The sequence below is a fragment of the Calidris pugnax genome, unplaced genomic scaffold (assembly GCF_001431845.1).
Source record: "Calidris pugnax isolate Ruff unplaced genomic scaffold, ASM143184v1 scaffold123, whole genome shotgun sequence".
NCBI lineage: Eukaryota > Metazoa > Chordata > Aves > Charadriiformes > Scolopacidae > Calidris > Calidris pugnax.
The window spans coordinates 2,749,512-2,762,228 of NW_015090876.1; the positions used below are offsets into that span (position 1 = coordinate 2,749,512).

The 12,717-nt window shown below is 46.3% G+C and overlaps 1 protein-coding gene across 3 annotated transcripts; it reads right to left on the bottom strand.

The window, feature by feature from the left end:
- Nucleotides 1–1,174: 1,174 nt before the first annotated feature.
- On the bottom strand, nt 1,175–11,938 carry GET4 (golgi to ER traffic protein 4). 3 transcript variants are annotated; one of them, XM_014946253.1, is made up of 10 exons: nt 11,827–11,938; nt 11,485–11,599; nt 8,550–8,628; nt 8,059–8,140; nt 7,648–7,797; nt 5,812–5,905; nt 3,841–3,981; nt 3,682–3,757; nt 3,425–3,497; nt 1,175–2,378 (listed from the first exon to the last, which is right to left on the bottom strand). In XM_014946253.1, exons 1-10 carry the CDS (start codon nt 11,921–11,923, stop codon nt 2,290–2,292), a joined length of 996 nt encoding a protein of 331 aa, XP_014801739.1. In that variant the 5' UTR covers nt 11,924–11,938; the 3' UTR covers nt 1,175–2,289. The 3 variants fall into 3 exon arrangements, with proteins under 3 accessions (XP_014801739.1, XP_014801738.1, XP_014801740.1); XM_014946252.1 differs by having other exon boundaries at nt 5,812–5,950; XM_014946254.1 differs by lacking the exon at nt 11,485–11,599 and having other exon boundaries at nt 5,812–5,950; nt 11,827–11,848.
- Between the last annotated feature and the right edge of the window lie 779 nt (nt 11,939–12,717).

Sequence of the window (12,717 nt, forward strand, 5' to 3'; positions counted from 1 at the left end):
TGTGGTGCTGGGGCTGGGGGGGGGGAAAACACCTGCAGACACCAAGGTGAGGGTGTGGGGAGAGCCCCGGGGGGACAGACGGACATGGGATACCCCCAGGGTGTGTACACACCATGTAAATATATGGCATGTAACCCCCACACACCTATTTATAATATACAACATGGTGTATATGTATTATATAATCTACATTGTACCTCTTTTATATAGACATATATATAAATTTCATATTTTATCATTATGGATGCACACACATACACACAAGAGATTATTTTTCTTGGGCCTATAGAAATAAATTCTGTTGCCTATTCAGACACAACCATAAACTGCACACAGCAGCTAAAAGCATAATCTATAATACACTGTGTGTGTACCTGTGAGCTGAATATAGTTCATAGGAGTACACACGTGTATATGCAGCCATCATTAGACATATATACATTTAACTTACAAATATATAAGCTAAATGTACTCCATACATAGATTTGTATAGGTATAGAGGCTTTTTTTAGTAATTGCAAATTTAGAAAATATTTAGTTATATATTATATACACATGGACATGCTTTTTATATAGGGATATAAGTAGGGGTGTGTATATACACACCTTTATATATATATATAAGTGTAAAGGACATAATTATACATATATTAAAATTTAAGAAAAATATATTGCATAGAAACATATCTATATCCACATGTGTATGCCTAAGTATAGCTAGGTAATTAATTTATATTAGAAGCATTTATAAATGTTTTACACCCATACTGTCACTTACTCATACTTACTTAAAAGCCCAGGCTCCTTGGTGGTGTTTACAGCTGGCTAGAAAGACTGTGTGTGCATGTTTAATATTATAAATTACAAAGCATAACATTATTTCATTATAAATTGTTATACACACAAAAGACTGTTTATTTGTGTGTGTGTATATATTTTAATATATATTATTATTTCACACACACACATTCTGTATAGACAGCTGTAATTCCCAACTGGGTATTTCATGTGCTGCAAATCAGAGCCACCCCCAACACCCCACTCACCCTCTGCCTTTAACCACCTGCAGCTCCAGGGCCCAGGTGACCCTCAGTCAAACAGGGGATGGAGGGGGAGACAAACACCAAGTCAAGCCCAATGTGCACTCACGGAGCTCACACATCTCACCGTCACCTCTCCTGGTATAAAGTGTTTATTTGAGACTTCACACTTAACACAAAGTCTTCCTTTCGATGCCTTTTTTCTTTTTCATACAGTCAATAAATTTGTGTTAACCCCTCCCCCCCCCATGCATGATTGCTGTTTATTAATTAATCTAAGCCTTTTTTATTTTCACCATGAAAAAATAAAGCGTTTCCCCCCCCTTTCATCCGTGGGCTGGTACCCCAGCCCCCGCCGGGCTGCGTTCCAGGAGGAGCTGCAGAAAGGCTGTTCCCTACCACTGCGCTTCAAGTTACTCCATTATTTATCCATTTACTCTTTTTTTTTTTTTTTCATTTTACAGAAAGTGTTAAATGAATCAATCAATCACCCAAGAGAAAAATAAATATATGGTAAAGAACCAGAAGTTCTGCAGTATCCCTTCCCTTCCCAGGCAGCTGTGTTTCCAAGGCATACAGCTGGGGACTCGCACTCGCTCTGTCCCAGAGGAGCCCACCCACCACTTTTTTTTTATATCTAGGCCAGAGAGATCCACAGGGAAGCCAATTACCTACGTCCCACTGATTGGCTTTTACTGGAGAGCAATTAAATCTTGTGCTTTTCAGGCAGTGTGGGCCATACTCACGGCTCCGGGATGCGCAGCGCGGATCCGGGCTCCTCAGGCGGGTACTTTTGGCACCGGCCTCGCAAAGAACGTTACTCAAAGGATCCCTCTGCCTCCCCACGGCTTCCTGCAGGCTGTCTCGTGAGAAGGATGGCACTGGGTGAGGCCCTGAGGTACCAACCCCACCATTCTGCTTTATGCAATTGCTGTGCAAAAGGGAATACTGCGTCAGAAACCGGAGAAGACCAGATTTTTAATCAAAAAGTCAACAGCCGCTGTATGGGAAACCTGCTAACAGCCACCTGCTCCCATCGCTTCGTTTGGCTACTTTTGGTTGGTTTCTTTCTTTTTTTTTTTTTTCTTTTTTTTTTTACATAAATAATATAGACCAAACATTATAAACATTTCAGCAACCATTTCTAAAAGACCGGAGGAGCCCTTTTAGGCGCCAAGAAACAACCGCAGGATTCAAATTCCAAAACTGTCTTTGGAGCCATCGAATCACCAGATTTACAGGGCACCCCTCAGTCCAGCTCGATGGGACTGCTGTCCTCCTGCCCCTCCTCCGTGTCCTCGTCCTCTCCAGTTCCCATCAGACTGTTTAAAAGATTTCCTAGAATAAAACACAGGGCAGTCAAAATTGCCATTTACATTCTCATCTCAAGAACTTTTAACTATTCTCCCACTGCTCTTGATTGATAGGGTGCAGAGTTCAATCATGGAAAAACCTATTTATTTGTGGTTTTTTTTAGTATTCCCATGCTGGTTTCCAATAACAATTTATTGATTGGGGAAGCTGTATTTTGATACTTTTCCTCCTCTAAGAGTGCACTGGAAAAACTCCACTAAAATCACATACTTATGGGCTGTAGCTGCAGCACGAGGGGAAAGAAAAGCCCCATCTAAATGAGGAAAGAGAGACCTGTAGCCAGGAAACTGCCAAAACCCAGGAATGGTCTGCATCGTGCTCTAAACGTTGGAGGCATTTATGCATTCTCCCTGTTTTGTTCAATGTAAAGATGTCTGAATTACCAAGAAGCTGGATCATACGGGATCTACAATGCTCATGTTTTTCACAAGCTTTGAGTATCCATGATTTGACGTTTGCAGGTAAAGCTTCAAATCACTTTCCAAACAGAAAAGCTTTAGTTCTCAAGGGAAAACATTCCATTTTACAGAAGTAATCCCGTTCAATTTGCCCACATTTTATTCAAGAGCCAGGAATTGAGGGCTGAATTTCTCTATTGCCTTTCACTCCTCGTGGAAGGGCAGTATTGATTTCACAACTTCTACTTCGGCAACATTCATTTCATACCAGCACTGGTTACATCTCTGCCCAAGTGCCAGGCTTGGCTTAAGGAAAACCATTCACTCAAGTCTGAGGAAATGAAACTTTAACACAAACAAGATTTTTCTTTACATTTGGCATTTATGCCATAATGTCAAAAATTAACCCTGAGATTCATTGACATGCTTCTGCCCTTCCCAAAGATGGGAAGTCTATAAGCTTCACCAAATTAATTTCACATGAAACCAATTTATCTCATATTCTACAGTAGGGACTGCTGCTACAGGCTGTGAAAAAACTGATATATGCATTAGAACAAATGATCTGTTTCCAGCACAGCCACTGTGTATCAATTACCAGCACAAACTCACCTAGTAACCCTCCGTAGGACGATGTCTGCTTGGGCGGAACACCAAAGAAAAGCTGTCCTATTCTATCGAGGTACTGAAACAACACAAGGGGAACAAAAACGTCAGCAACTTCATTTAGAGGTGGAAACAGCAGGGGCAGCAGCCACACCACACAAGCCAGATCCCACTCCTGGGTGCAGTCACAGAACAGGAGACATTCAGCTGTTATTTAACTAATTCTGTGGGTTAAATGCTGTTTGCAGCTGGGAGTAACTCACCTCATTATACATGGGGTCTCTTTTCAGTGAAGGTTGATACTGTTCACACAATACTGTAAATACTGTTAGTTTTCCTCTGGAAAGGAAACAACCAGAAATGTGATTTCAGTAACAACTGGAAAGGAAACGGAGAAAAATGGGAGAAAAATCAGACTGTACCCGTCAACTGCCAACAACAGAAACCAGATGAAGTTTAGCAGCGGTTGGACAAAGGGCGGACCCTTTTCTATGGAAGGGTGTTTCTGTGTGTACGTCGTGAAAACAACTGATGCACTGGTCTTATTTTTTAAGCAGAGAAACCTGCAAAAGGAAACAGAACAGGACAAGTTAAAAATAAAAGGCGGAGAAGCAGTTTTACATGCAGAGAGAAAAAGGGAAGCCAAACGCTCGACAAACTCTACTTCATTTGTGCATAGAAACCATCTCGGGATTAAACTGATGGCAAAAACTGACTGGCAGAGCTCTTTGGCAATGGTTGGCCCATCAGCTGAGGAAGGGGAAAAACCACTACTGAACTACACCGTGGAATAAGCAGGTTGGGAGGGAGAACTGACACTAAACATTAACGGAATGAGCTTAACCAAGATCTAAGCAGCTTGTGTACAGGATGGTTACTGAAAGAGGGCATCAATTAAATCAAAATGTGGAAAGACTGGCCACCATGTAATTCAGATTAAATGTGACATTGCATTTACTTGTCCAGAGTTACTATGATAAGGTAAAAACCTAATTAAAGACCTCTCTCCTGCCCCCATCCATTCCCAAACACATCTCCTCTCAGCATGTGTCTGACAACTCTGCTGTTCCATCAGCACCAGCTCAGAACAGCCTGGCAGCAGATCACTGAGAAGTTTGTCCCACACGTCTCAGCACAAAGCTGCCCTTTGAGCTGCCCAGCCTCGTGTCAGCAGTTAAAGGATCCATTTCCCAACCCTTGTTTGGGTCTGGTTAATTTAACTGGCAATCTCCTCAAGTCCCACAGGCCTAACAAGGGACTTTACTGGGACAAAAGCTGCTGGTGAGCCCTGGGAAGGCTGCCATGAGCTGTCTCATTCTTGGCGGCCTCCAGTTCTGCACCCTCACACGGGCAAGGGCACTGGGCCCTTCTGCCAGCAATTATTGTCATTAGAGTAGAAACTGCCATGTAAGAGGATTTAGTGCAGTATTTGAGCTATAGGCCAGGGAAGGATGTGGTATATCGCTGTATAAATGCTGAAAAAATAATCTCTTACTGATACCTTCTCTCCAGAATTTCCCCCCCTGTCCAGAACAAAGCCCCAAAAAATTGTTTAGGAGTCCTGCATGAAGGATTTTCTACCTCTCAAAGTGACTGCAGGCTGTATCAGGGAAAGCAGGACATATCTGAGATGACAGCTGGCTGCTGCCAGCAGAGACAGGCTTGCTCTCACCTCCTCCCTCTCCCCAACACCTCCTCGCTCCCCGACTCCCCGCTGCACAGCCCTGTCTCCACCTCCTCCTCAGCCTCCTCCATGAGCTGCTTTCCATCCCCAGAGAAAGCCATCAGCTGATTAAACACAGTAAAATTGGCTTTGTCAGCCTCAATTGCACATGAGCTCTGCAAAGGCACACCAGGGCTCGCATTCCCACCCCCTACAAGAAGTCAATGAAAGCCCCCACAGCTCTGCAGCCCCAGAAGGGTCGTGCTGCTGCTCCCAGCCCAGGGTGACCCGAGACAAACCGTGTCTCAGGACAAGGAGCCGGAGAGCAAGGACCACACTAAAGGTAAATATAGAGCCTGCTTAGTTCAGGCCCGGTAAGGACATCAAGGTAAGCCCTAACTAGGCATAAAGTGGTGTTAACAAAGCTAAGAATTGTGCTTTCAGGGTCAAACAGATTACATTAATTCTTCAGGCAATTAACGTGCTTTCAGGTTTCAACCTTAATCCGTTATTTGTTTTTCTCTCTCTCCCAATCTGACCAACTCAACACACCGTTTTTGAGACCTTTTTTTTCCCCATTGTTACTCCACAAAGAGAGTTTCAGAAGCTCTTGCCAGTTTCTTCCGAAAAGGACGCACGGTTAACCTACAGTTATCACAATTACATTAGATTGGCCCCACACACAGTGTCACCTCAGCAGAACAGTTGAAAACCAAAGTGGAACACCTACTGTAGTACTGCCTGTGCTACAAACATGTCCACCTCGCTGCGGTAGCCCCTGGCCGAGGAGTACTCCACTAGCATATTAGCACATCCTTCGCCATCTGTGGAGTGCAAGAAGTGATACCGAGATTCACTATAGTTTTGCTCTATAAAAGGAAAAAGAAAATGGCTTTTAAGAAATCGGTTCATTGTACCTGAACGTAAAAACAAATCTGTTAGATTATTACACTACAGCAGGTGAAAGGACAAGAGCTACACACACCGTATATAAGCAACACAACAAGCAAAAAAGAGAGTAGGCTTTTTCTTATAAGTTACACACAATTTATAAAGCAAGATAATAAATGTTAACCTAAATACATTTGATTTAAATAGCTTTATAAGTTACACACAATTTATAAAGTGAGATAATAAACATGTTAACCTAAATACATTTGATTTAAATAGAATTTATTCCATACAACCACAGAACATAGCCACCACTGGGACAAACAGCCTGAGCTGCGGCGCTATCGTTTGATCTAACTGCACCTTGGCACTTCAGGGGCTGTCACCAGTGCTCAGGAGAAGAATCAAGAAGTTCCACATTAGACCACGTGCACCAAGAAGTCAAACAGCACCTTCCTTCTCAGTGCACAGAAAGAAGGCATTCCCTATTTTTAGCTTAGCCCACTCTCGCTATCAAAATTAAAATTGCTTCCTTAAGCTGAAGAGAACAGCGATTGTACAGGGAAAAAAGGTCTAAGAAACGACAACGACTTGTTAGAACTTAACTCGAAGCAAAGCATCATGCAAAAGCCCTGCAATGACAAATCAAACCTGCACAGCTGCTAATATTTTTGGATTTAAGAGCTTTGTTTTAAAAATCTGAGCCTTTTCTGATGAAACTCTCAAAAACTACAGACTGAGGTAATGTATGTATTTTGCTCTTGGAAAGAACAGCGAGCAGACGGCTGCAAAATGGGGACTGTTACTTGCAGGATGCAACTGCTTCTTATCCTAATTCTATCTCAGCTTCTCACTTAAATGCTCAGAGGAAAATCCCCCCTTTCTGCAGCCACAAGCTAATCTAAGTCCCAGGGGAACAGGCACGGGATTGCCACAGCTGGAATGCTGACCATTGGGTCAGGATTGTTATGTGAAACCACCATCATCACTTCGCAGCTACTGAAAAATTTAAAATAAACAAACAATATCTCGCACAGTTATTAAACCGCAGGAGAGATGGCATTTATTCAACTGTTCTCATCCACCTTTGTTATGTTTTAAACATAAGACTTTAAAAACTGGCTATCATCTGCAATTAAAATAACTATTCAGTGCATTTTTGGTTTCCCTTACACCCCATCACAAGTGATAAAATCCCACAAAAATCAAAGGCAGTGGCATTCATTCTGGAATAAACCTGCTGGTCAATCTCTCAAAAAATACCCAATTAGAGATTCACAGACTGTTTTGGGTGCTGGGCGATGGATTTCAATCTTTTTTAGGTTTATCCAGGATTTAAAACCCAAAAAAAACCCCAAAATAGAAGAGTTTTGTGCCCAAGCAATTTTCCTCCTAATGACTCAGTCAAACTCCCTCAAAGTCTGCAGGATCAGCCTCCCTTTTGCAGAGAGCATTACAGCAGTTGGGTTTTGCACTAATATAGAGTTACAGCCCCAGATTTTTTTTTGGTTAGTAACACGAAGCTGAAGTTACTGCAAAAATCAGGCAACAGCAGAACTCAATCAACCATTTCCACCTCGGCTTCCTTCGATTATTCCCAAAGTAGATCTCCTACAATATCACACTTTCACCATTTTCCCAACGAAACACAGAAAAGCCAGTTGATTTTTCTTACCTTTCCACAGGGTAATCGCTAGTAACTGGTGTAGTTTGGGATGTCCAAGTTTCCCTGATCCCCCACTAGACCACTTTAGTGCTCTGGATACGAAAGCCACTCTTTCGGGAGAATTGGGATCCATTAAACTAAACAATTTAGCCAGGTTTTCTAGAAGCAATAAGATTCACAAACATTTAGCATTAACAGCGGTAGGATGAAACGCTGCATCTTTAAGCTATGACATTTAAACTAAAGTGCTGCTGTTATCAGGAACCTGTTATTCTCTAATAAAGCTTTCCCCCAGTCTGTTTTTACGCCACGTGAGAGAGCGGACAGGGAGGATTTCAGGTTTTGAGCCTGTCACCAGCAGTGCCAGTGAAGCCAAAGCCCATCTGAACACCACCAAACCCAGCACAAAGGGCACCTCACCTAAAAGGTCGTCGGCTACTTTTGCATCCGATTTCTCCAAGGACTCCAACACCAGCATGGAGAGATCTGCAGCGCTGTTTTGCTGCAAAACAGACACACGTGGGCAGTGAGGAACGTATCGGTACGGAAAAAAAAACAGCAACCAGAAGTTTGCCAGAGGCAGATTTAATACTTTGACCAACATCTACAGCACAGTGTCAAGTCTCAGCCTTCCCTTATAACATAATTATAGTAATTTGATGGCATTGGAAGAGAAGGCTCCAGGAAAGCAAACCAAATGTGGTTACGATTATTGTTTGGATGCTCAAACACTCCTGCTTTATGCTCCAGCTTGGCATAATCCTCCTTAGCGGAGAAAGACTCAACAAAGAGATAAAATAAAAGATTACAAAGCAATTACCCCAAACGTTTACCACAGAGAATCCACCATTCATCACTCAAAATCTTGGAATAACAACTACCCCCAACCACACGTGAAACACGGGACTTACCTGGTTATGGCTGAAGAACAGCAAAGCCCCTGAATACATTAATTCTCTTGCTTCTGCGTATTTTCCTTGTGACATATACCTGAAAACAACATCAAAGCCTTGATAAAAAATAGCACTAGGTTGTGTACGCTTAAAGTCACTTACATTTAAAGGATTAAAGATCACTAAAATTTAAAATTAAGGCAATAAGGGATGTATTTTTAAATCAGGTTAGTTTCAATAATGATGTAACTCTAACTTCAAGCTACAATTTGTTTTCTGCTCTAGACGTGATGGAATACAAGCAGAGAATACAAAAATGAAAATTGAGAGCTTCAAACCTGATTTGGGCTGAAACAAAGAAAAGCAAACGACCCCAGGAGTTCACCTGAGCAAGAGCCACCAACGCACTGAACTGCACCGCACAGACTGTCACCAAAACCAAAGCCACCACAGGGACAGCTTTTGGGACACAGCCTGGGCAGGTCGCACACCCCGCTGTATCCAGCCCTCTCCTCACTGATGGCTCCTTTCCCTGGTTTAGTCTCTCTGGCCACTAGACCCTCTGCCAGGGGACATCAGCCACAGACTGGTCCTCTGCTGAGCCGGAGTAACTGGGCTCTGATGGGACACAAGCAGCCAGCAAGATTTACCACACAACACTTCACAGCCACCAATTCACAACAGGAACAAGTCTGCCCTTGCAAATATAGAGCTTCCAAACACACCTGCTCCATTTAGGAGTTAAACAAGAAATGAAGAACAAAAGGATTTGTTCCCAATGGTTCCCTCAAGAGCAGGAGCCTCTCACCAGGGTGCTGTGACTGCAGCCTCCTGCACACCCTCACTGTCGGTAACTACGGGTCTTGGATAGTCACATCTCCAGATTAGGAACACACTTCCTATAGGAGCAGTTCAGGTGTGGCAGCAATTAGAGCTTCCAAGGTCTATTTCTCTTAACTGTTTCTCAAAAAGCATTTTCTGAGTAGTTCCTAACAACAGCCAATATCAAGAAGAGAAGATGCCAGTTCTCCCACAATATTCGTTTTGTCCCCTGGGACACGTGGCCGTGCCCTGCCCCTGGTCCCCTCCTCTGCTCCCACAGAGGCCAGGCCCCCCCAGTGTCCCCACGGGGGACTGCTGGGTCAACGTGGGCACGGAGGGGTGACACTAACCCAAGGGACAAGGAGCAACGGTGGATCCCAAAAGCTCCTGTGCTGCGGGTGAGACTCCGGTCACACGTGGCAGTCCTGGGGACAGGTCCTACTGGTAAAATCAGCTCAGACAACAAACAAGGGAGGAGTCAGTCCTGCCATCCTGCTCATCCCCGGCCCCAAAACCACCAGGTCTTTCATCCAAACCAGCACAACTGCAATAATGGATGGCACGGGGGGGTTGGAATAAGCAGCCCCAACAAGTGAGACTTGCAATCACCACAGTAAATGCCCCGCACGTCAGTCAAAGGCACTGACAGCTCCTCACACCCAGCCCTGCTTCTAGGCATTCGGCTCCGGATCTCAGCATGGAAATACAAATTCTACTGCCAGTACATTCCCAACGCTACTTGGGAGCTCCTAATCTGGGAATTATCACAGCAGATACCAAAAGATGCTGAAAACAGCTTTACAATATTAAATGCATTTAAAAGAGTTGGGCTGCTTTCTTAAAAAGAACTTTTATTTTGAAAGATTTTTAATAAAAATAAATATTCATAACATTGATCTAAAGGGCATTCAGAACGAGAGAAATCCTGGAACTGATCATTCACACCAGGAAAAGCACCTACAAGCATCAGGAAAGCAGATGCCAGTGTAACTACAAGGGGGATGCTGAAGTTGGAAGCTGGACCCTGTCACCAGCCCATGAACAGACTCAGCCCGGCCGGCGCCGCCCGGCACCGACATTCCCGGCCGGAGGGGCAGGGACTCGGAGGGGCAGGGACTCGGAGGGGCAGGGACTCGGAGGGGCAGGGACTCGCTGCTCGGGGTCAGGCAGGAGCAGCAGTTTCCCACCTGCTCCCGGGATGCCAGGGAGGGATAAGGAGTCGGCAGGAGGAGGCTTATGATAATCCTTCCTTCTCCGCTGCTTCCCCTCCTCCAGGCTCACACACGCCTCAGTTTATGATTCCTGAAGCTCTGAGTCAGGATTTCAACTTTAACACACAGCTCAGGAGGGAACGGAGTAATGTTTTACAGGCCGCTGGTGTTTACAACAGGCAGGCACTGGCTACCCCAATTACAATTCCACAGCTGAGATCATCTCACTCCGGGCTGCCGTGCTGCTGGAAAACTGCTGACATCTAACACATCCAACATACATTTTACAGCAGGCAGGCAAGACTTTCCAGGACTCTTTTTTTGGCTTCAGTGATTTTTCCAAACCTCATTACATTTTCTGCCTAGAAGGAAACCCTTCTCCTTGCTATGCAAATGTCACCTTTTCATTTAATCGAGCACCTCCTTTCTCTTGCATTTAAAATGGAAGAGGCAGGATCTTTGATTCCAAATTAATTCAGGGAGGCTTAGGCAAAGTATGGGAGTTAATACACTGAGGAGACTGGATGAGAAGTGACCTGCTGAGCCCAGCCACCTCCTGCCACTGCTGCCACCACATCACATAATCCTTATGATAAAATAGGCCATGCTTTATCTTACATTTAGATTTATTTTCAAATACAATTTAAGTCTAAAGGTCTAGACACTGCCCTTGCTGATCCCATCTGAGGCTACGGCAGAACACAACTGCTTTAATTCACCCGTGCCTGGCACTAACAGTGCAGGGCAGGATGTCTTATGCACGCTGGCAGCAGATGCAGGGCTGGGCACCCTCTGGGACCCTCTTCCCCACATGCCTGGCCACTGTTTTCCTGCAGATGCCCACAGCCCCCTCCCATTCCCCTTCTGGGGACAGACGACACACATGTGAGGTAATCAGATTCCAAAGGTAGCTTTCCCACCTGGCCTCCCTCAGCAGAACCACAAATGAACACAGCTGGGACCAAACGAGGAAGCCCTGGAAGAAATACCTTCTTCTGTGCCCCTGCAAGCAGTTCTGTGCACAGAGCCCTACAACTGTCCACATCAGAAGGGACCTTTCAGACCATTGGGTCCAACCATCACCCTAACACTGCCAAACCCACCACCACCCCACGTCCCCCAGCACCATGTCTGCCTGGCTTTTAAATACCTCCAGGGATGGTACATTTTAAATTTTGATGAGAGAAAGGGTGACCGCTGCAGCGGATGTGAAAAATAAAAACAATCTAAAGGAGTTTTGCAATAAAAATAAGGTTTCTTACACCATAAGAGGCAGTAGCAGTATTTCTGAATAAATGCCCAGGCCTGCTCTACTGAGCCACTGCCACGCACACACACGTTACAGCAACGGGAACCCATTCCAGCAGAGCTCCCCCTCCCTCAGAGGGGTCCCAGAGTGATCTCCGTGCAGCAGGGTGGCCCCATTCCCTGCCCGACCATCAACCCGAGGCCTTCAAACCCTGAAAGGGCTTTTTCCCCGCGCCGGCAGCCAGGCTGGCCTTCACCGCCAGCTGGGGCCGTCAGGGAGGCTCCGGGGCCGGGAGAGGCGGCGGGCCGTGCCCCGGGCCCCAGGGGACGGTGGGGGGATGGCGGGGGGTCACTGGGGCCGCCAAGAGACGTTTGGGGCCGGGGGGCGAAATTCCGTTCTCTCCGCGATGGGGACGCGTGTGACGCAAGGCGGCCTGGGCGCGTCACGGGCCGGTGCCCTCCGGGGCCGGGCCCCCTCCCTCGGCCGGGCCTGCCCGGGGTTCACCTTCAAACCCCGGCGAGCGGCGGCGAAGGGTCCCAGAGTGATCTCCGTGCAGCAAGGTGGCCCCATTCCCTGCCCGACCATCAACCCGAGGCCTTCAAACCCCGAAAGGGCTTTTCCCCGCCCCGGCAGCCAGACTGGCCTTCACCACCAGCTGGGGCCGTCAGGGAGGCCCCGGGGCCGGAAGAGGCGGCGGGCCCTGCCCCGAGCCCCAGGGGACGGTGGGGGGATGGCGGGGGGTCACTGGGGGCGCCAAGAGACGTTCGGGGCCGGGGGGAGAAATTCCGTTCTCTCCGCGATGGCGACACGCGTGTGACGCAAGGCGGCCTGGGCGCGTCACGGGCCGGTGCCCCCCCGGGCCGGGCCCCCTCCCTCGGCCGGGCCTGCCCGGGGTTCACCTTCA